The sequence below is a fragment of the Eschrichtius robustus genome, chromosome 17 (genome assembly GCF_028021215.1).
Source record: "Eschrichtius robustus isolate mEscRob2 chromosome 17, mEscRob2.pri, whole genome shotgun sequence".
In the NCBI taxonomy this organism is placed as follows: Eukaryota; Metazoa; Chordata; class Mammalia; order Artiodactyla; family Eschrichtiidae; genus Eschrichtius; species Eschrichtius robustus.
The window spans coordinates 50,297,264-50,322,558 of record NC_090840.1 but is presented as its reverse complement, the minus strand read 5'-3'; the positions used below and the strand labels follow the sequence as shown (position 1 = coordinate 50,322,558).

At 38.4% G+C, this 25,295-nt stretch overlaps 1 protein-coding gene across 1 annotated transcript in view; it reads right to left on the bottom strand.

Annotated features, from left to right (window-relative positions):
- SPAG1 (sperm associated antigen 1) overlaps positions 1-25,295 on the bottom strand; it is an 89,651-nt gene that overhangs the window by 16,901 nt on the left and 47,455 nt on the right. Inside the window, exons 10-13 of the mRNA XM_068525553.1 lie at positions 11,125-11,354; positions 10,941-11,049; positions 10,456-10,555; positions 5,275-5,427 (exon numbers count right to left, since the gene is read on the bottom strand). Coding sequence (XP_068381654.1) covers positions 5,275-5,427; positions 10,456-10,555; positions 10,941-11,049; positions 11,125-11,354 — 592 coding nt within the window. The remainder of the gene's footprint in view (positions 1-5,274; positions 5,428-10,455; positions 10,556-10,940; positions 11,050-11,124; positions 11,355-25,295) is intronic.

The window sequence follows — 25,295 nt, the reverse complement described above, 5'->3', positions numbered from 1 at the left end:
CAAGTGGGATTTATCCCAGGAGTGCAAGGATTCTTCAATATACGCAAATCAATCAATGTGATACACCATATTAACAAATTGAAGGAGAAAAACCATATGATCATCTCAATAGATGCAGAGAAAGCTTTCGACAAAATTCAACACCCATTTATGGTAAAAACCCTCCAGAAAGTAGGCATAGACGGAACTTACCTCAACATAATAAAGGCCATATATGACAAACCCACAGCCAACATCGTCCTCAATGGTGAAAAATGAACAACCATTTCCACTAAGATCAGGAACAAGACAAGGTTGCCCACTCTTACCACTGTTATTCAACATAGTTTTGGAAGTTTTAGCCACAGAAATCAGAGAAGAAAAAGAAATAAAAGGAATCCAAATCAGAAAAGAAGAAGTAAAGCTGTCACTGTTTGCAGATGACATGATACTATACATAGAGAATCCTAAAGATGCTACCAGAAAACTACTAGAGCTAATCAATGAATTTGGTAAAGTAGCAGAATACAAAATTAATGCACAGAAATCTCTTGCGTTGCTATACACTAATGATGAAAAATCTGAAAGAGAAATTAAGGAAACACTCGCATTTACCACTGCAACAAAAAGAATAAAATACCTAGGAATAAACCTACCTAAGGAGACAAAAGACTTGTATGCAGACGACTATAAGACACTGATGAAAGAAATTAATGATACAAACAGATGGAGAGATATACCGTGTTCTTGGATTGGAAGAATCAACATTGTGAAAATGACTCTACTACCCAAAGCAATCTACAGATTCAATGCAATCCCTATCAAACTACCAATGTGATTTTTCACAGCACTAGGACAAAAAATTGCACAATTTGTATGGAAACACAAAAGACCCCGAATAGCCAAAGCAATCTTGAGAAAGAAAAACAGAGCTGGAGGAATCAGGCTCCTGGACTTCAGACTATACCACAAAGCTACAGTAATCAAAGACAGCATGGTACTGTCACAAAAACAGAAATACAGATCAATGGAACAGAATAGAAAACCCAGAGATAAACCCACACACCTATGTTACCTTATTTTTGATAAAGGAGGCAAGAATATACAATGGAGAAAAGACAGCCTCTTTAATAAGTGGTTCTGGGAAAACTGGACAGCTACATGTAAAAGAATGAAATTAGAACACTCCCTAACACCATATACAAAAATAAACTCAAAATGGATTAAAGACCTAAATGTAAGACCAGGCACTATAAAACTCTTAGAGGAAAACATAGGCAGAACACTCTATGACATAAATCACAGCAAGATCCTTTCTGACCCACCTCCTAGAGAATTGGAAATAAAAACAAAAATAAAAAAAATAAATAAACAGACATTTCTCCAAAGAAGATATACAGATTGCCAACAAACACATGAAAGGATGCTCAACATCACTAATCATTAGAGAAATGCAAATCAAAACTACAATGAGGTATCATCTCACACCAGTCGGAATGGCCATCATCAAAAAATCTACAAACAATAAATGCTGGAGAGGGTTTGGAGAAAAGGGAATTCTCTTGCACTGTTGGTGGGAATGTAAATTGATACAGCCACTATGGAGAATAGTATGGAGGTTCCTTAAAAAACTAAAAATAGAACTACCATATGACCCAGCAATCCCACTACTGGGCATATACCCAGAGAAAACCGTAATTCAAAAAGAGTCATGTACCACAATGTTCACTGCAGCTCTATTTACAATAGCCAGGACATGGAAGCAACCTAAATGTCCATCGACAGATGAATGGATAAAGAAGATGTGGCACATATATACAATGGAATATTACTCAGCCATAAAAAGAAACGAAATGGAGTTATTTGTAGTGAGGTGGATGGACCTAGAGTCTGTCATACAGAGTGAAGTAAGTCAGAAAGAGGAAAACAAATACTGTATGCTAACACATATATATGGAATCTAAATTTAAAAAAAAAAAAAGAAAAGGTTCTGAAGAACCTGGGGGCAGGACAGGAATAAAGACGCAGACGCAGAGAATGGACTTGAGGACACGAGGAGAGAGAAGGGTAAGCTGGGACGAAGTGAGAGAGTGGCATGGACATATATACACTACCAAATGTAAAATAGATAGCTAGTGGGAAGCAGCCGTATAGCACAGGGAGATCAGCTCGGTGCTTTGTGACCACCCAGGGGGTGGGATAGGGAGGGTGGGAGGGAGGGAGACTCAAGAGGGAGGAGATACGGGGATATATGTATATGTATAGCTGATTCACTTTGTTATAAAGCAGAAACTAACACACCGTTGTAAAGCAATTATACTCCAATAAAGATGTTAAAAATAAATAAATAATTTTAAAAAGGTGGTCCCCAAGACTGAGAAAGTTACTGGTAATTAGTAGAATGCATTCAAATTAGTTAGCTCCGTAGTACTTTTTGTGTGAAAAAAATTTTATATTTATATAGAGGCAAACGTAATACATACACTTTCCCTACAATTTCATACACTGAAATTTCAATAGTGATCTTTGGTTATGATAACCACATCTCATATATTTTAGTGTAAAAAATAAATTTGAAAAAATAAATGTATAACCACCCACAATAGCAGAAGAAAAAGAAAGAAAATTTTAGAAAAAAAGAATTTTCAAGCAAAACTTGTATTACGAGCAGAGAGGTAAGGAAGAAGCAGCTGAAAAGAGATGATGTGTTGCCTGGGAATAAATAAGTATATGCAGGGAAATGTAACACATAAGATTCCTGGAGAGGGATATGGTTAATGGAAGACACATACAAAATAAGCACAGATGTTTAAATTAAAAAAAAAAAAAGCTTCTGTGGCTTAGGTGGCAAAGCAAGCATAAATATGGGATTCATGAAAAGGAATAGTGAAATTTTCTAAATGGATATTTTATAGAAGATATATATGGCAAAACCAGACAAAGCCTCCTCATCTTCTTATCAAACGATGTATCAGCAAGAGCCATTCGATTTAAAAAAATGAATGAGTCTTAAAAGTCAACTTGTGTAAAAGAACCTTCTTGAGTACATATAAAAATTACAATACAATCCTCAAAAAGCTAAACAGAATTACCATATGACCCAGCAATTCCATGCCTAGGTGTACGCCAAAAGGAACTGAAAACAGGTATGCAAACAAAACCTTGCACGTGAATGTCCATAGCAGCACTATTCACAACAGCCAAATGGTGGAAACAGCTGAAAGGTCCATCAACGGATGAATGGATAAACACAATGTGATACATCCATACGACAGAATATTATTCAGTCATAAAAAGAAATGACGTCAACACACATGCCACACGGCGGACCAACCTTGAAAACATTATGCTAAGTGAAATAAGCCAGACACCAAAGGTACATATCGTATGATTCTATTTATATGAACTATCCAGAAAGGGTAAATCCATAGAGACAGCAGACCAGGTTCTTGGAAAGGGAGAATGAGGAGTGACTGCTTAACGGGGACAGAGTTTCCCTTTGGGGATGAAATATTTTGGAACTAGTTAAAGGTGATGGCTGCACAACACTGTGAGTGTACTAAAGGCCACTAAATTGTACACCTTAAAATAGTTAATTTACTTGTTATGTGAATTTTACTTCAATTTTTTAACAAAGTATAATGCAGAAGGTTCAGAAATGTGAATGACCACAGTCTCTCAGACATAAATTCCTCCCTTCAGACCATTCAGCCTATCATTATGAACCAGATTTCCTAAAACACCTCCTCAACAGGCCCCTTGTCTCTCTGTCAGATACTTCTTTGTTTCACAAGAACCCCTAACCCTAGGAGAAGATCCTACTTTCCCCAACCATCTCGGAGACTCCCAGACAGAGGATGGGCAAATTAAGAGCAGAATTCCACAGCATGGGGTGAGCCACGCTCTGTCTGTTGGAGAATGCATTCATTCCACACAATTTTACTGAGGATGCCTACTGTACAAAGTACCGCAACTACAGAGACGGGTAAAACACAACCCCGACCTGCAGGAACTCCTAGAAGAATAAGAGAAAAAGAACTTTACAAAAAGAGAAGGCAGAGAATTTACAAACAATATGGAAAGAAGGCACAGGTGGTAGGAGAGGAGCCTGAAGGGCACGTGTGCTGGGGAGATGGTGGATCAGGGAAAGTCCTCTTCTTCAGGACAAGAAGGAATTAACCAGACAAAAAGGGGGAAGAAGAGCCTTCAGACACATATGAGGAGGCAGCAGATGACGTGCAGCAAGGCAGCTGTGCAGCGGGAGAAAAGGCTTGGAGAGCTCTCAGTGACATGCCTGATTCTACAGGATGGAGACCAAGCTGTGAATGCCCACAGTTCCATCTGGTCCCACTCAGATCCAATAACCAATATCTACCCTTTACTTCCAGACAGGCTGGGACCAGACAGGTCCTGAGCGACCACATGGTAGAAGCACCAAGGAACGGCTGCCCACTCTCCACACAGATCTTTCCAAGAGTTTTTCTCCAAAGTGCAGTGGGACCAGGTGGGGAGGTAAGGCAGGATCTTAAAAAAAGAATTAATCCGAAACCTGCCATTCTCGTTTTCCATAGCTTTGTTCAAGGTCCCCTCGTGGTCTCTCAACGCCCTTCACCTCTCCAACAACTGCGGCCCACACAGACAAAGGCAGCCTGACCTCTCTGTGATCCCCACCTCACTAATGTTCACACTTGGGGAGAATCTGTCTTATGTTAAGTTGTTCCCCCTAGCTATGTTCTAGTTTGCTTAAAGACAGAGACTATGTCTTTTTTTTTTTCCCTTTCTGTCTTTTTGTGGGGAGTGGGGCATGGTACACTAGACCAACACGAGGCTCAGTGTAATGTACACATACTTGGAAGAAATTATACTTTGGACAAATGGGGTCAGAAAATATTATACATAACTAGAAACGTTATCCAAGTAGTAATTTTCAAAGTTCACCTGAAAGCAATTTATGAAGTCTGGAAATTCTTACCTTCTCATTCTCACCCAGGGGGTAAATAGGTCATAATATAAATTAGAACCAAATTCTTTGCTATTTTACCATTTTAAGTTAATACTCATCCTAGATGAGTGTCTATTTAAAGGGTATATAACACAAATATCTAGCAGGCTCATGAAGACATCCATCAAAACCATTTGGTTTTGAAGGAATGAAAGAAGGCAATCATTCATGTAATGCCAGTAACAAAGAACACGTCTACACTTTGATATCGTTCTTGAAGGAGGGGAGGAAAATAAAATCTCATTCCATTAGAAAACAACTAGACCTCAGGCGGCTGCCTCTGATTAGGTTACCTGTTAACACTGTCATTTGCTATCTGGATTCCGCAGTCTATTTGCAACACTGTTTTATAATCCACATAAGCTTTCTGATACTGCTCTAAAGTTTCATAGGCCATTGCTCGTCGAAGAAGAGGCTTGATTGAGAATGGATGAAGTTCCAGAGCCCTAAAGGAGACAGAAATATTACACTGTCATTTGTTTTGAAAATTACTCCCTAACTTACACTAACTGAATGTATCCGATAGGACTGGACTCTCACATACATAGCTGATATTTTACCTTGGGGATCTGGCAACATACCAGAAAGGCAAACCCAGAGTAGCAGAGCAATCAAATCTGTGGTTACTTCCTTTCTTTTAAACCAGTATTGAAGCCCTTTGGCATTTACTCTTTCCCCCAGTGAGACTGAACTCCCTGACAGCAGGCGGTGCCCTCCCTCCCACTCCCCTGTGTACTAGCAGAGCCCATCATGGCACCAGGCACAGAGTAGGCTTTCAACAGGTTCTTGTTATTGACAGATTAAAAGGAAAATTTTTATTTGCACCTATGTATTTAATAAGGCACTTAGCACAGAACCACAAAACCTACACTGCATTTTGAAAATCAGCTCTCCAAAACTTAATACAGTTGACTATGATTTACTTGCTGCCAAAGGGCTTCAAACATAGACCCGAGGAAATCAAGGGAGTAAGTATCCAATGATTTCTTGTAAGTCATGAATTTTCACCTTGCACTTTTTAGTCTATGAAGCATTTCCAATATCACTAGAGATGTATTTCAAGGTTATGTTCCTTGGTTTTGTCTGAAGTAACTGCTTAAAGCTACCTCACTATTTAAGGCACTTCATTATACTCTGAAATAAAGCATACAATCAAAGGATTGTATTTATGAATGAAAACTATTGTACTCTTAGTTTTAACAAAATCAACTGAAACTGTAAAGAAGTACTCCGTGCAGAGATCCTATGAAGAGCTAATAATCCACTAACAAATCTCTGTGCCAGACTGTCCACAGTGGGGATAAAGGTTTGCTCTTTTGGTAATTCTTATGCATGAGCAGTTTATATATCAGACATTTAACTTGCTTCTGGAAAAGCACGAGTGAGGGCTTCTTGACTTTCTCCCCAACAGTCCTAGAGATCTGCTGTCTATTCCTGTCTACAGTGATCTGGAAAGAGGAAGCTCCGACAACATCTGCCGGTGCTAGTCTCTGCAGACATTCTCACCTAATGTCACAACAAGCCTGCAAGGTAAATAGTAATATGTTCATGTTGCAGGTGAGGAAACGGAGAGACACAGGGAGCAGTCTGCCCACGTGCCCGTTCTTCTGAATTTAAGCTACGGGAAAGCAAGGGCGTTGCGGGAGCTGATCACCACTGTATCCCAGTGCCTAGATCACTGCCAGGCCACTGGAGGGACTTGGCAAACCCCTCCCAAATGAACCTGCAGGGCCTACACTCTTTCTACCATGAACGGAAACAAGAGCACCACAGATAAAGGAACTTGGAGTCACCTGCCATTCAGGGGTCCCCAACCCCTGGGCCACGGACCGGTACCGGTCCACGGCCTGTTAGGAACCAGGCTGCACAGCAGGAGGTGAGTGGCGGGTGAGCGAGCGAAGCTTCACCTGCCGCTCCCCACCTCCCAGTCCCTCGCGTGACTTCCTGAACCATCCCCCCCAATCCAAGGAAAACTGTCTTCCGCGAAACTGGTCCCTGGTGCCCAAGAGGTTGGGGACCGCTGCTCTACATTGTACAGATACTCAACTGCACGTGTGGGTGTGTTCCTCAGCTGCGTACCATAGAATTTGTTCTAGAAATGTCATTAAACCTAATTAGCTTCATTTCTTTGAAAAATAACCAATTTTGCTCTGCCTAGGTGTTAGGATTGGGGATGATTTTAATGATCTCCTTTGCGTTGTACTGGGTTTTAAGATTTTTTTCTATAATAGGTATGTGTTACTCTTGTAACCAGTAAAAATTATTTTAAAAATAAAATTAAAGTCTATTCAAAACACTCAAACACTAGAAAACAGGTTTCTGGGCATCTGTACCACTGCCTTAAATCTACCTTAGTTAAATGCTTAGGGGATATTAACTACACAAACAGTGATTATAAATATAGGTCACAAACACAAGACTACCCCCATTTTACCAAAGACTTCCAACACCCAAGGTGCTATTTATCCACGAGATTGACCTGAGGTAGGCGTGGAATCTAAAACTGAATGAGATGATGCGTTTAATTTTTAGCATTGCCCAGCCAAGTAAATGCAAGGTGTTTTCTCTTTAACCACAATCCTGAAAATGAATGTGAGCTTTTAAGTGGGAATTCCACTAGAAGAAAAAAAGAAAAAAAAAAAAGCACATCCATTCATAAAAGCAAACAAACACAGAGAACTTTTAAACCAGAGTTTACAAAAGTTTAACTATTCAAGTTAACACAGTTAAGACTCTTAAATCGTCTTCTAATTTCAAGTCCGTCTGCGAGGAGCAAAGATGAGAAAAAGCAGAGGATTACTAGGCAACATTCATTCGTCTTGATTCTGTCAGAATACCCTCAATGGAAAGTCAGTGAAAGATTTTTGATGTGGTTTAGATAACCCAAAAAGATTCTCTGACAGATGGGAACAGTGAAGATTTTTCTTTTAGCTGATAAGCAATTATAAGAATGATAAGTAATTTCTAGAAATAATTCTAGAATTTCTAGAAATTTCTAGAAATAATTCTAGAAATTCTAGAATTATTTCTAGAAATTGTTTTATTGTTTAAAATCATTTGATTTTAAACTTTTCTTAGGTGTCATAACCCTGTTTCATGCTTCACCTGGAAGCCTAACCTAGAAACCTGGAGATGCTGAGGCGAGGAGAGGGCAGGGCCTGCAGCCACTGAGCTCCTCAAACACGCCTCAGGCTCCCAACAGCTGCTCTCCATAAGCCCCTGGGAAAGAGCTCAAGGGAAGTGCTTCGGAGTAGGCCCCAGGAGTGTAGACACTTAAAATCAAAGACTTTTCCCCAAAAATGCATACAAAGTTATTTCATAGGTTCCCCCTCTCCCTTATTTTAAACTTTGCCCCGGGGAGTTTTTCTTTTTCGCTGTTTGAATCCTGCTACCACTTGTTTTGTAATAAGCGCTCCTGCAACAGGAAACAACTCTCCAACAGGAGCAAAGATAATTAACTGAAAAACTAAAAAATAGGCTCCCTTTAAAATGTATGTAATCTTTTTGAGGTGAAGAGAAAACAGTCATCCTTCTGCTAATAATTGGTTCCTAGTTTATACAGATTTAAATACAGCCATATTTCAACATGTTTGCATAAGTAAATCATGGTTTCCCTGGCACTGAAATGAGTCTGAGAATCGCTGCTTTGGAGTAAAATCACCCCATGCCCTTATGCTAAGACTCATACACCAGGTATCAAAGAAAACATCTAAGTAAGTCTAGAAAGGTCAGTACTGACCAGCAGAGCCAGATTCCTTGGCCTAGAACACAGCTCTTAACTAAGGACACCTTACCTAAACCACCACCCACCTCCCTCCCTCCCCTGCAGGCAATCTCCCGCTCTCCTCCAGGGCAAACCTCCATTCTAGCGCCCGCCCCCACTCCTGACCCCAGAGTCTCCTCTGTGACTTCCTCCTGGGTCTACACTGAAACACATTTTAGCAAGAAAATGTCTGCCACCTTACTCTCTCTCACTTAAGGATAAAGTGAGTCCGCTGTTTTTAACTAGAGTCCTGAACTCACTCACTGAAGGAAGACCTAAGACAAGTCTGAAGGGTAATGTATTACCATCACACACTTGAACTGAAAGGTTCTTAGCTGCAAGTCACAACGTGCCTGATAATCTGCAAATACACGTGGTCTGTTGTTAGTTATGGGCAGCGGTAAATGTTTAACAACTGGCTCTCCTGAGAAAAAGGTCCAGATTTGGGGCATTTGCCAATTTTCATGGTATTAGTAGTACTCCAACCATGGCAGATTTCAACTACCAACTTGACTTCAACCAACTCACAAGATCCTGAAAACATAACAATTAGCTAGTGTGAGCAAGCACAGCAGTAGGTGGGGTCTAGAGTCAGACCAAAGTGAATATAAATATTACTGATTTTAAATCTTAATATGTAAAATTGGCAAAAAATCCAAGCAGCTCACGGCCTTCTTTTTAAACTGCAGGCACAGATACCAGCAAGATTTTATCCGTATCAATAAACTGATACTATCAATGGAAAAAAAAATTGTTTACCTTATAATCAAGGTGTCCACATATGCTATTGTCCAAACTAGGGCTTCTGAGAGTGAAAGGGGGTGGTATTAACAATTATACCAGACTACCGGAGTAAACCAAAACTGTGAAGGTTAAACCAGTACATATGGCTTCTTATGTTTTAGATGAACTAATAGTAGCTTCTTTCCAAAGGGCTCCTGAAGCAGGCTTATTATTTAATGGTAAAACGATACTTTTTATTCATGTAAATATATTCATCCATCTCAGCAAGTAACTTGTTGAGTACCATGGGTGACTAATGTGCTTGAGGGATGCAACCCTATAATACATGCTTCTTGACCTCAGGGAGCTTAAAATCCAATGCAGTGGATGACAGAAGTACCTACAGGTGTGAGAGTGACAGTGCAAGCATTACAGCCATGCAGATGACCAGGGAGCCTGAGGTGACAAGGAAAGCAGAGAGGATGGGGAAGCTGAAGAGGAAGGATTTCTGAAAAGCAAAGATGTGCAGAGGGCATTATAGATATGGACCAAATGGGAGCAGAAAGCTTTTTTGGGGGGCAGTGTGGTGACAGAGGAGGTTATAATTATCTAGAAGACCATACTGAGCCACTGAACACCCGCTGAAACAGTCTGCACAAAATAATGCTTCCGGAAAAGCTATTCTGATGCCACAGTGGATTAGAGGAAGCAGAGAGACTAGTTAGAAGGCTTCTCCAGTACTCTGGGATTGATGTGAAAAAGAGTATGAATTAAGGTGATAGCAGTGGAAGTGAAAAAAGTTTGCACAATCTTCTATAATTGTCTTCATATATGTGAAAGGATTTACGAGTTCTATGTATTAACCAATTAACACATCTTAAATGTCTTAAGAAATTAGACTCTTATGCAGAAAATTTACTATATTAAATACTGCATTCATCACAGTGAAATGATAATCTCCTGACAAAGCTGAAAACGGGCAGTTTACCTGTTACAATCTTGAATGCAGCCACTGCAGTTTCCGTCTTTTAGGTAACATGCTGCTCTATTTGAATATAAGATACTTAGATCATCTGCACTTCCACTTCCTAAAATCACAGTTAATTAAATACAGTTAAAATCCATTAGCGAAATCACAGTTCACCAGACGACTGAGGTCTCCCGCGGCACTGCAGTCCTACACCCCGCTGCTAATGCAGCTCCGAGGACCTCCCTGTGCCCGCAGTGGCCACAGAGGCCAAGCCCGTAAGGGACCGCTGCAGCCGTGCCCGGCCCGGGCACACGCTACACGTTCCAAGGTACAGCTCCCGGAGGTGGAGTCGCTCCCGCCCTGCCCTCGGTTACTGGGAAGGAACCTACAGGGCGAGCGCCTGTCATTCGGGAGGTGGCCCGCGCCTCTCCCGCGGTGGCCCCTTCAGGTCCCGCGAGCCGCAGCCCGAGGGGCCAGGGACCCCGCGGGCGCAGCTCACTCACCTGCAGGCTCCAGCTGCGCGATCGCCGCCGAGTACCTGAGAGCCGCCTCGGCGAACTGCCCGTTTTTAAAGAGCTCGTTGCCCTGGCTCTTCAGGCCGGCGGGGCCGACCTGGACGGCGGGCGCCGTCGGCGGCGGTGCGCCAGGTCCGGGGGACGCGCCGGGCCCAGGGGGCGCGCTGGCCGCGGGGTCCCCGGCGCCCAGCCCGCCGCCCGGGTGCCCACTGGCACCGCCCGCCGTCGCCGGGGCCCGCGGCCGGTCCCGCTTGTCCGCGCCGGCCTCCGGCGCCCGACCCCGCCGCGGCGCGCCCCTCTCCGGCCGCCGGCCGCCCTCGCTCTTGCCCGTCAGCTTCTTCTGGATGTTGCCCATGGCGCGCGGCTCGGCGGCGCGCCCGGCTGGCGCCGGCTCCGCGGCCTCTGTGGGGAGTGGATGCGGGAAGTGAGCGTTTGCATCATCGCGAGCAACTACCAGGGAGGCCGCGGCGGTGCCGGCGCAGGGGCGGGGTCTCGGGAGAAGCCGGGCAGAGTGGGCCCGCCCCTCGGGCGGAATCCGGCGGTTCCGGCACCTTTGGGGGGCCGGTCGGCCCAGAGAGTTAACAGCGGAGGCCGCGCTCCGAGCCCTAGTGGCTTCCCGGGCTAGGGACGGAAGCCAACCCCGGATTTAACTCTTCAAACGCTGAAGAGTTTGGGACGTGAAAACCGGCATTTCAAAATCATTCCATTCATCAAAGCATACGTGTCGAGGTAGGTCTTACAAAATATGTACTTTTCTTCCATTTACAGTTTAGAAGTGAATGAATGAAGTTACTAAAACTTGAATATAATAATTGCACCCAAAGTTAGGGCACCCTTTCCTTATGTTAAGGGACTGGGAGAAGATAATTTGAAAAAAAAAAAAAAAAAAAAAGTCCAAGTGATTTTTAAGCCATTTAAAAATGATTTTAGCAAAGAACTCACATAAAACAGGCACCTAGTTTTTAAAGTGAACCTTAAAAAGACAGTAAAATTTCCAGTACAATACCTTATTCAAATTTAAAAAGTCCTTTGATCTTGATTGAAAGATTTCAGGTACTTATCAGAGCTTTAATAATTGATTATTGAATTGATATTTAAATAGGCAAATGATGCATAAATATTTCATTGATGGGTGTCTTAATATTTAAAACAAAGCAATTCATCATTTCAAAGCACTAAATGCAGAGACTTCCCAGCTTTCTCTTGTAACAAATTCTAATCTGATTTTTAATGAATCTATTTCCCATTCTGTTTCATGAATGGTAAAGCCAGAATTTGAAGCACAAAGACAGAGGAAGTAGAAAACCACTAGTACTTAAATAAAAATCAGTGGATGGATGATCACCTTAAGGCAAGCAATGAGTATAAAAACACACTAATTAATAAATACAGTTTTCTATACAGCAGAATAACATCCAATTTTGGATCACTAACCAAAAGGGGCTTAACAATAAAAAGATGATCTTATTATAGTGATAAATCCCCAGACTGGACCCAGAGGAAGGCTCCAGTACTCTTCATCTGGTATCTGCTGCTCAAGTCCCACCTAGCATAAAAATGGATGGAAGCTTAAGTCAGTGTCAGTAGAAACGATGGACAGCTAGTATTATTTTCTATTCCCTTGTATGTCTGACCAATACTATTACTAAATAGCTGCCATTTATTTAGAACTCAATATGGGTCAAGACCTTTACATACATTATCATTTTTCATTATCATTAATCTTCATACCAAGTATTGTCCCCACATTACAAATGAAGCAAGAGAAACACAAGGAAGAAGCTAAGGAATTCTCTCAAGCATGAAGAGCTAGAAACCAACATAACTGAGATTCAAATGAAATGAATGCTGTACCTCTTTCCTTAAGACTGAAATGCCCCTTAACATTTCCCTGCAAAGGTAAGCAGAGGCCTGAACATGAAAGACCTGTGAGTCCTGTTGGGTATTTAACTACCTGTGGGACATTCCAGAGGAGTTGTTCAGGAGGTGGCTCCAAATGTAGATCAGAGGAGGCCTTATCCAGAGACACTGACTTGGGGTTGCTGGCATAAAAAGGATCACTGAAGTTTGAGTGTGAATGGAGTCACCGAGATCTTCCAAAGGATCCCTAAGAAATAAAACACTTAAAGGATGATGAGAATCTCCAGTGGAGATGGAGGAGTACCTAGAAACGAGAGAGAAAACAGGAGGGTGTACTGCCTCAGAAACCAAGAAGAAAGAGTATTTCAGGGAGAAAGGAGTCAACAGTAACTAATATCAAAGGAAGGAATGGCCAAGAGTTTTGACTGCATAAGGACTAAAGAAAATCATTAGATCTAAAGACCACAAAGACTTCAGTACCCTGGGGTGGGGTGGTTTGGGTAGCTGGTAGATACAAAAATCCTCAATGAAATACTAGCAAACTGTTAAAAGGATTATACATCATGACCAAGTGGGATTTATATCAGGAATGGAAGAGTAGTTCAACAGTAGAAAATCAATCTATGCAACACATGACATTAAAGGACAAGGGGAAAAACTGACACCATCATAACTGACACTGAAAAGGAACTTGACAAAATCCAACACCCTTTCATGATAAAAACACTCAGAAAACTAAGAAGAGAAGTAAAATTTCTCAACATGATGAAGTACTTTTATGAAAAACAGCTAACATCATACTCAATAGTGAAATCCTGAAAGCTTTCCCCTGAAGCTCAGGAACAAGACAAAGATTCTGTTTTCACTGCAGCTACTCAACATTGTACTGGAAGTTGTAGCCTGATCAATTGGACAAGAAAAAGAAATAAAAGACATATATATTGGAAAGGAAAAAGTAAAACTATCTCTATTCATAGATGACATGATTATCTACAGAGATGACATGATTATGTCATAGATGACATGATTATATACAGATTATCTATCTATATATACCTATATATATATAAGTGTACATATATTCCCAAAGAATACACACACACACAAACAACTACTAGAGCTAATAAGCAAATTCAGCGATTTCAGGGTACAAGATCAACATGCAAAAATCAGTTGTTTCTATAAATTAGCAATGAAAAATCCTGAAAGGAAATTACAAAAATAATTCCATTTACAATAGCATCCAAAGGAATAAAATATTTAGGAATAAATTTAACCAAGGCAGCAAAAGACTTGTATAATAAATATTGCTGAAAGAAATTAAATAAATGGAAAAACATCTCTTGATCATGGATAGGAAGACTTAATGTTGTTAAAATATTAATACTATACAAAGCAGTCTACAGATTCAACATAATCCCTATCAAAACTCCACAGCTTTTGGGGAAGAAATGGAAAAGCTGATCCTCAAATTCATGTGGACTTTCAAGGGGCCTAGAATAGCCAAAACAATCTTGAAAAAGAGAACAAAATCAAAGGACTTACACTTCAGATTTCAAAACTTATGGAAAGCTACAGTAATCAAAACAGTGTGGTACGACATAAGGATAGACATATAAACCAATGAAATAGAGAGTCCAGAAATAAACCCATACATCTATGGCCACGTGATTTTTTTTTTAGGGTAAAATATGTTTGAATTTTTATCAAATGCAAATCAATGAAACCTCTAAAAACCACAGCTTTGGACCATGTCAGTCAGTCAGGTGGATTTTTGTTTGTTTGTTTTAATACATCTTTATTATTTTTTTTTTGAGGTATAGTTGATTTACAATATTGTATAAGTTTTAGGTGTACAAAATAGTGACTCACAATTTTTAAAGGTTATATTCCATTTATAGTTATTATAAAATATTGGCTATATTCCCTGTGCTGTATAACATACCCTTGTAGCTTATTTATTTTATACATAGTAGTTTGTACCACTTAATCCAATACTCCTACCTTGTCCCTCCCTGCTTTCCTCTCCCCTCTGGTTTGTTCTCTATGTCTGTAAGTCTGTTTCTTTTTTGTTATATCCACTATTTTATTTTATTTTTTAAATTCCACATATAAGTTTTATCATATAGTATTTCTCTTTCTCTGACTTATTTCACTAAGCATAATACCCTCCAACTCCATCCATGTTGTTGCAAATGGCAAAATTTCACTCTTTTTTTAAGACTGAGTAGTAGTCCAGTGTGTGTGTGTGTGTGTGTGTGTGTGTGTGTGTGAGACATTTTCTTTATCCATTCATCTGTTGATGGACACAAGTTGTTTCCATATCCTAGCTATTGTAAATAATGCTGCTATGAACACTGGGGTGCATATATCTTTTTGAATTAGTGTTTTCTTTTTTTTTTTTTAACATCTTTGTTGGAGTATAATTGCTTTACAATAGTGTGTTAGTTTCTGCTGTATAACAAAGTGAATCAGCTATACATATACATATATCCCCATATCTCCTCCCTCTTGTGTCTCCCTCCCACCCTCCCTATCCCACCCCTCTAGGTGGTCACAAAGCACCGAGCTGATCTCCCTGTGCTATGCAGCTGCTTCCCACTAGCTATCTATTTTACATTTGGTAGTGTATATATGTCCATGCCACTCTCTCACTTCATTCCAGCTTACCCTTCCCCCTCCCCATGTCCTCAAGTCCATTCTCTACGTCTGCGTCTTTATTCCTGTCCTGCCCCTAGGTTCTTCAGAACCATTTTTTTTTTTAGATTCCATATATATGTGTTAGCATACGGTATTTGTTTTCATTTTATTTGAATATATACCCTGGAATGGAATTGCTGGATCATATGGTAGTTCTATTTTTAGTTTTTTGAGAAACCCCCATACCATTTTCCACAGTGGCTATACCAATTTACATTCCCACCAACAGTGCACAAGCGTTACATTTTCTCCACATCCTTGCCAACATTTGCTCTTTGCGGTCTTTTTGGTGATAGCCATTCTGAAAGATGTGAGGTGATATCTCATTGTGGTTTTGATTTGCATTTCTCTGATGATTAATGATGTTGGTCATCTTTTCATGTGCCTGTTGGCCATTTGTATATCTCCTTTGGAAAAATGTCTATTCAGATCTTCTGCCCATTTTTTAATCGAGTTGTTTGTTTTGACATGGGTTGTTGGAGCTGTTTGTATGTGTTGGATATTAACCCCTTATCAATCTTATCATTTGCAAATATCTTCTCCCATTCAGTAGGTTGTCTTTTTGTTTTGTTGGTGGTTTCCTTTGCTGTGCAAAAGCTTTTTAGTTTAATTAGGTCCCATTTGTTTATTTTCGCTTTTGTTTCCTTTGCCTTAGGAGACAGATCCAAAAAAATATTGCTACAACTTATGTCAAAGGATGTTTTGCCTATATTTTCTTCAGGAGTTTTATGGTTCCTGGTCTTACATTTAGGTCTTTAATCCATTTTGAGTTTATTTTTGTATATGGTGTTAGAAAATATTCTAATTTCATTCTTTTACATGGAGCTGTCTAGTTTTCCCAGTACCGCTTATTGAAGAGACTGTCTTTTCTCCATTATATATTCTTGCCTCCTGTGTTGTAGATTAATTGACCATAAGTGTGTGGATATGGCCAACTGATTTTTGACAAAGGTGCCAAGTCCATTCAATGAGGAAAGAATAGTTTCTTTAACAAATGGTGTTAGGACAACTAGATTTCTACATGTCAAAAAACAACAACAAAAACAAAAAAATCAAAGCTAAGTTGGACTCCTTCCTACCTCAACTAATCAAAATAAATCAATGACATAAATATAAGAGCTAAAACCCAACACTCTTAGGAGAAAACAAAGGAGTAAATCTACATGACGTTGGATTTAACAGTGGATTTTTTTTTTTTTTTGGCCACACCACGTGGCATGCGAGATCTTAGTTCCCTGACCAGGGATCGAACCCATGCCCCCCGCATTGGGAGCACGGAGTCTTAACCACTGAACCACCAGGGAAGTCCTAACAGTGGATTTTTATATATGACACCAAAGGTATAAGTAACAAAAGTAGATAAATTGGACTTCATCAAAATTAAAAACTTTTGTGCATCAGAGGATATTATCAAGAAAGTTAAAAACCCCACAGAATGGGAGAAATTATGTGCAAATCAAGTATCTGATAAGGGTCTAATGTCCAGAATACATAAATAACAGTTACAATGCAACAATAAAAAGACAGCCTAATTTTAAAATGGGCAAAGGACTTGAATAAACATTTCTCCAGAGAAGATATACAAATGGCTAATAAGCACATGGAAAATGGTCAACATAATAAGTCATTAGGGAAATCCAAATCAAAACCATAAGGAGTTACCACTTTACCCCCATTAGGATGGTCATACTCAAAGAGGCAAAACATAACAAGTGTTTGCAAGAATGTGGAGGAATTGGAATCCTTATATATTGCTGGTAAGAATATAAAATGGTGTAAACACTTTGGAAAACAGTCTTGCAGTTCCTCTAGAAGTTAAACATAGAGTTACCATATAACCCAGTATTCCGCTCTTAAGTATATACCCCCCAAAATTAAAAACATATGTACATGCATAGACACAAACAAAAATACTTGTACATGAATGTTCACGAAAGCATTATTCATAATAGCCAAAAAGTGGAAACAACCCAAATGTCCATCAACTGATTAATGAAAAAAGAAAATGTGATATTATCAATGCAAGAATATTGTTTTTCCATAAAAAGGAATGAGGTACTAAGACATTGGTCTTAGTAATATTTTTTTTGGATATGTCTCCTCAGACAAGGGAAACAAAAGTAAAAACAAACAAATGGGACTACATCAAACTAAAAAGCTTTTGCACAGCAAAGGAAACTATGAAAAAATGAAAAGGCCACCTACTGAATGGGAGAAGATATTTGTAAACAATATATCCGATGAGTTAGTATTCAAAATATCCAAACAACTCATATAACTCATAGCAAAAAAACCCAAACAACCCAGTTAAAAAATGGGCATAGGATCTGAATAAACATTTTTCCGAAAAAGACACACAGATGGCCAACAGGCACATGAAAAGATGCTCAAAATCGTTAATCATCAGAGATTAAAAAGACAATGAGCTATCACCTCACACCTTGCAGAACGGCTGTTATCAAAAAGACAACAAATAATAAGTGTTAGTGAGGACATAGAGTAAGTGTAACCCTTGTACACTCTTGGTGGGAATGTGAATTGGTACAGCCAGTATGGAAAACAGTATGGAGATGCCTCAAAAAATTAAAAACAGAACTACCATACAATCCAACAATTCCACTCCTGGGTATTTATCTGAAGAAAACAAAAACACTAATTAGAAAAGATATACAGACCTCTATGTTCATTGCAGCATTATTTACAATAGCCAAAATACGGAAGCAACCTAAGTGCCCACTAATAGATGAATGGACAAAGAAGATGTAGCATACATATATAAATAAATATACATAAAATATATAATAGAATATTACTCAGCCATAAAAAAGAATGAAATCTTGCCATTTGTGACAACAGGATAGATGTAGAGGGTATTATGCTTAGTGAAATAAGTCAGACAGAGAAAAACAAATGCTGTATGATTTCACTTATATGTGGAATGTAAAAACTAAACAAATGAACAAGCATAAAACAGAAACAGAGTCATAGATACAGAGAACAAACAGATGGTTGCTGGAGGGGAAGGGGCTGAGGGGAAGGGGCTGAGGGAAAGAGAGAAAAAGCTGAGGGAGATTAAGAAGTAAAAACTTGCACCTGCAAAAATAAATGAGTCACAGGTATGAAATGTACAGTATGGAGAATATAGTCAATAATTATGTAATATCTTCATATGGTGACAGATCATAGCTAGACTTACTGTGGTGATCATTTTGAAATGTATAGAAATACAAAATCACTAAGTTGTTTAGCAGGAACTAACATGTTGTCAGTCAATTATACTTCGAAACCAAATAAACAAGCTCATAGAAAAAAAGATCAGATTTGTGGTTACCAGAGGTGGGGAATGAGGGGAGGGGGAAATGGATGAAGGCAGTCAAAAGGTACAAATTTCCAGTTATAAGATAAATAAGTACTAGGGATGTAATGTACAACATGATAAACATAATTAACACTTTTATATATGAAAGTTGTTGAGAGAATAAATCCTAAGAGTTCTCATCATAAGGAAAAAATTTTTTTTTCTATTTTAAAAATGTTGCATCTATATGAGATGATGGATGCTTTCTAAACTTACTGTGATAATCATTTCATGATGTATGTGAGGAAAATCATTATGCTGTACGCCTTAAACTTTATACAGTGCTAATGTCAGTTATATATCAATAAAACTGGAAGAAAAAAAAAAAGGAACGAAGTACTGATACATACTTCAACACTTCAACATGGATAAACCTTGAAAACATTATGCTGAGTGAGAGAAGCCAGACACAAAAGGCCACATCTTGTATGATTCCATTTACATGAGATATTCAGAATAAGCAAATCCGTAGAGACAGAAAGTGGATTAGTAGTTGCCAGGGGAAAGGGAGATGGGAGTGACTGCTAATGGGAATGGGATTTCTTTTTGTGATGATAAAAATGTTCTGGAATTAGACAGTCGTGATGATTGTACAACCTTGTAAGTATACTAAAATCTACTGAATTTGTAAAGGATGAATTTTATGATATATGAATTATATCTCAAGTTTTTAAAAAGAATGCTTATTTTACCTTACCCTTGACAACAAAGAATACTTTTTTTTTTCCATCTTGGTCAATTTGATGGGAGAAAAAAAAATCTATATTTAACTTTCATCTTTTTATTAGCAATACAAAAATGTATTGATCATTTAATTTCTTCATTAGTGATTTCTCTGTTCCTATGCTTTGTTCATTTTGGTACTAGGCTCTTTAACTTGGTCTTGTGGTTTTGTAAAAGCTCTTCATATTTAAGGTCATTAACCCTTTGCCATTTTACTAATTTGTCATTTGCCTTTCATTTTTTTTATGGCATCTGTCTTATACAAGTTTTTAATTTTTACATAATCAAAATAATTCATCTTTCTCCTTATGATTTTGTCTGTTGTTTTAACTCTTTGAAATCCCCACCCTTCCACCCTCCTGATCCCACCAGTTCTAGGACAAGAGAAATATTTACATTTTATTCTTCTGTTTGTCAATGACTGTTTAATTTTCTTATATTTCATTTTTAAGTGGAGAATAAGCAACAACACTACAAGGGAGTCTAGAGCCTTACTTTCCTCTGACGGCCACTTCTAAATATTCTCTACTAGGGAAGGAAAACACAAATAGGGAAGTTTCCGAGAAGGCCCATAAACTCAAATCCCAGATCCAATCGGCCTGGCGAGGACAGGTATTTCTTCATAGCAGTCCTCAAAAGGACAGGTGAAGAAAGCCTATCAATTGTCTTATCTCAGTACCTGACAGAGTAGGTGCTCAGTAACTGTCAGCTATTAAATTAAACCCATTGGTTATGTTGTACCTCAGCCTGGATGAACTGGGCCTGGCCAACCCAGGTGGAGCCCGTGGGGAAGCAGCATTATCAGCCGAGGATAGAACACCCTAATTGCTGCATTTTCCCATGGTCTTCAGGGCTCCCTGCATCATACCCCATAATGACTAAGAATTCTTTCTTGGAACGTGGTGGGAGGGGAACCACAGGCAAAGATTCCAGTTTGATAACCTCCCTCTGGGCTTTCACATTATTTTCCTAAAAGTGACTTGGATTTCTCCTGTCTTGTCCAAGGCTCCAGGACCTCTTTTTACATATTATCTAACAATGGAACTTGGTAAAAATGAACATAATATAGTCCCATTGTTCTTACTTCATCTTAAAAGCACTACTTCTGGGCTTCCAGCCATTTAACCTACCTAATCTTGATTTGCTTCTGATAATAGGGAACTAACTGGTCTTAAAATTTATATCCTTCCTAATCAAGACATTTTTGTTTTCTGAATCTTGCATACTTTTATATATTCCCTAATCTACAAAATAATTATGGGGAGGCGGGCATGAATGACAGGATCAGAAATGGTTCTTTTAAAGCTCTGTCTGCTTGGAAATCTGAATGGGAATATTGCTTCCCTATGGGATTTACCTTAGGGATAACCACCTAATTCAGAGAGAAACATATCAATCTGTTAAGTGATATTACACTACAGTAATCCTAACTCAGATTTTTAATCATGGAACCATATGTATTACTAATTTTTGATTAGCCCTTTGCTGTTTATCTCTATTTGTGAAGAGGGCATTTTAGTATGTTTATTGAGATGCAGTTGACACATAACATTGTTTAAGTTGTACAACATGGTGATTTGATACACATATATACTGCAGAATGATTACCACAATAAGGTTACTTAATACGTCCATCACAGAACTACTATTATTTTTGTAATAAAAATATTTAAGATCTACTCTCTTAGCACCTTTCAAGTATATAATACAGTATTGTTAACTATAGTCATCATGCTATACTGAATCCCCAGAACTTATTCATCTTATAACTGTAAGTTTATTACCTTGGACCAACTTCTCCCCAATACCTCCAACCCCTCAGCCCCTGGAAACCACCATTCTACTCTCTATTACTATGAATTTGGCTTTTTTAAGATTCTACACCATAAGAGGGATCATACAGTATTTGTCTTTCTCTGTCTGACTTATTTCACTTAGTACAATACCCTCAAGTTCCCTCCATGTTGTCACAAATGGCAGGATTTCCTTCTTTATTATGGCTGAATAATATTCGTGTGTGTGTGTGTGTTGTGTGTGTGTTTGTATCACACTTTCTTTACTTATTCATCCTTTGGTGGACACTTAGATTGTTTCCATATCTTGGTTATTGAGAATAATGCTGCAATGAACAATGGATATCTCGTTGAGATAGTGATTTCATTTCTTTTGGACATATACCCAGAAGTGGGATGGCTGGATCATATGGTAGTTCTACTTTTTAATTTTTTGAGGAACCTCCATACGTTTTCCATAGTGGTTATATTCCCACCAATAGTGTACAAGAGTTCCCTTTTCTCCATATCCTTGCTGACACTTGTGATCTCTTGTCTGCTTGTTGATGGCCATTCAAATAGGTGTGAGGTGATATCTCACTGTGGTTTTGCTTTGCATTTCCCTGATGATTAGTGATGTTGACCACCTTTTCATGTACCTGTTGGCCATATAAATGTCTTCTCTGAAAAAATGTCTATTGAGTTCCTCTGCCCATCCTTTAATCAAAAATGATCATATTAGTCATTAACCCACTTGTTTCTCAACATACGTTCAACCTCTGATAAGAGTTCTTAGTACAGCGTCAGCACAAGAGTGGATAAACACCAGATTATATTTGTTTCTTTGACAGTGTAGCCCAGTGATATTCAGCCTGGGTTTTATAGAACCTGTACCTCCTTAGTTGGTATCTAATAACCATGTTTAAGAGATAGACTTTGGAATCTCACAGATTTGGGGCCACATCCTAACCATATGACTTATAACCTGTGCAAATGTGGCAAATAACCTTTCTAAGCTTCTGTTTCCTAATCTATAAAAGTATGGATATTTATAGCTTCCTTGAGGATTAAGTGAAATAATATAAGTAAAGCACTTTCACAGTTCTTCAAGTGTGCTAATTGTTCAAAACAAAAAAAAAGTAATGAGAAGAGCAATTCCTGTCAAGATGGAGTAAACATAATCCACCCTGTGTCTCACACTGAATACAACTAAAAACCTGGGACAGAATTCATGGAGCAGTTATATGAGGACACTGAAAAGTAAATGGTAGCAGGCTGATTGGGGAAAGGAACTAGAATTGGAAATACCCCCCAAATAGCAGTGAGTTTCTCATTTTTCTTTCCTCTGATATCTCCTAGCCTGGGTTAAAGTCAGTTTAAAACCCAAAACTGTGCACTGGGTATGGAGAAAAAGAGCTTTAGGAGATCCCCTTTATTATTTATCTTAAGAAAAAAAAAAAAAGATAGTTGGCCCCTATGGGGAAATTCCCTATTTCTTTTTGTTTGTTTGTTTTGTTTTTCCTTTCTCTCCAATCCCAGCTCCCAGGCAATCCTTCAGCAGCTGCAGTGGCAGTAGCAGCCAAGTAAACAGCTAAAACTTTGAGGGAGAGGAACTCTTATCTCTGGTCAGAGAAACTGTGGTCCCAAAGATATCCCCATTGCTTTTTTTCTTCTCTTTCTGTCCTCTTGCTGCTCAGTACTGGAAGCACATAGTCATGGGAAGTGTACAGTAGAATTAAAGTGTGGCTTTCTAGACAAAGGAAGAGGAAGGAAAACCTCTGGGATCCCAAAAGAGTAGGGAAGAATCACAGAGAGGAGGGAACTTAAGAAAATAATTGCATAAAATTGTAACTGAAATGAGCTTACCCACCAGGTGATCCATATGCATAAATTTGACCTTAAACATCCTACCAAAAACTTTGAGAAGTGAATTCCAGGGGAAACCATTACCCAGGCCCCAGCTGGTCCTGGGGTGGGACAGATCCAAATAGTGCTACAAAGGTTTTGAAACTAAACTGACATTAGAACCATAGTCCATGGAAGTCAGGTAGGAGAACTGTTACCCAAAACTAACCAGATTGATCAACTGCTTTAAAATAAAAGTTCCCCATCAGATTTAAACAAAACTGAAAATCACATATAATAATATTAAAAATTGCTAATATACAGTACAAAATTCCTTACAAGTGAAGAAGAAAGAAAATCTCAACATGTGGCAAAGAAAAGGGCAATTAAGTAATACTAAACCCTGGATAACCAGATGTTATGAATTCTCAAACGAAGACTTTAAAGTGGCAATACTAACCATGCTCCAAGAAATAAAGAGAAACACTCTTAAAATGAATTGAAAGATTAAAAAGTTTTGCTGAAAAATAGAAGATTTCAAAAAAAAAAAGAACCAAATGGAAACATTACAATGGAAAAATACAATAACCAAGATAAAAAAATTCACCAAATGGCTACAATAATACAATTGAGATGAGAGGAAAAGGTCAGTGAACTTGAATATATAGATCAAGAGAAATTTTTCAGTCTTAACAAGAGACAGGAAAAATAACTAGGGGAAAAAAAGAACAGAGCCTCAAAGTCTTCTAGGACAATACCAAAATACCAAATGGTCTAACAACTGTGTCATAATAGTCCCAGTAGGAAAGGAAAAATAGTGGTTGTCCAGAAAAAATTTGAAGAAATTAGGGCAGACAACTTCACAAATGTGGCAATGACATGAACTTATAGATTCAAGAATCTCAGCATACCCCAAAAGGATAAATTCAAAGAAATGCACATCAAGACATATCATAATCAAACTGCTAAAAAATAAAAACAAAGGAAAAAGTCTTGAAAGCATCCAGAGAAAAACAATGCATCAAATATAGGGGAACAACAATTTGAATAACAATGGATTTCTCATCAGAATCATGAAGGATAGAAGGCAGCAGGGCAAAATGTTTAAAACACTGAAAGAAAGAACTGTCAAACCATAATTCTATATCCTGCAAAAATATCCTTCAGAAATGAAGGTGAAATAAAGACATCCTCAGTGAAGGAAAACTAAGAGAATTCATCTCTAGCAGACATTCTTCAAAAGAAATGCTAAAGGAAATACTTCATATGTAAAGGAAATGATAGCAGGAAGAAACCTGTACCATTAGGAATGAAGGAAGAACAATAGAAATGATAAATATCTGAGTAAATAAAAGACTGTTTTTTTCTCCTCTTAAATTCTTTAAAAAATGTAGAGAGGTTGAAAGCAGAAAGCATAACATTGTCTAATGGGGTTTCCAATGAATGTAGATATAACACATATGATAACTACAACATAAAGACAGTGGATAAAGGGACTGATTTGGTGGTAAAATTTTTTTTTTCCTACATTCCACTGGAAGTGGTAAAATATTAATTCTAAGTAAAATGTGGAAAGTTAAGTATGTATATATAAATTCCTAGTGGGGCCACTAAAATAATGTACAAAGAAATATAGTAAAAAACACAATCAATATATTAAAATGTAAAACTAAACAATATTTAAATAACCCAAAAGAAGGTATAAAAGAAAAAAAGTTGAACAAAAACAGAGAGAAGAAACAGAAAAACAAATAATACAGTGTTAGACCTACTACAAACATCATTAATTGTAACTGGTGTACATATACCAGTTATAAGACAAGAGTTAGTAAGATTAAAAACAAGACCCAACTATTTACTGTCTAATAGAAAACCACCTTAATTATATAGGTAGGTTAAAGTAAAAGCCTAGGAAAATATACACTGTGAAAATATTAATCCAAAGAGAGCTGAAATAGCTATATTACTGTCAGACAAAGCAGACTTAAAAGCAAGTAAAATTACCAAAGATAGAGAAAAATTATATAATGATAAAAGGATCAACTGACCAACAAGTCACAGAAATCCTAAACGTGAATATTTCTA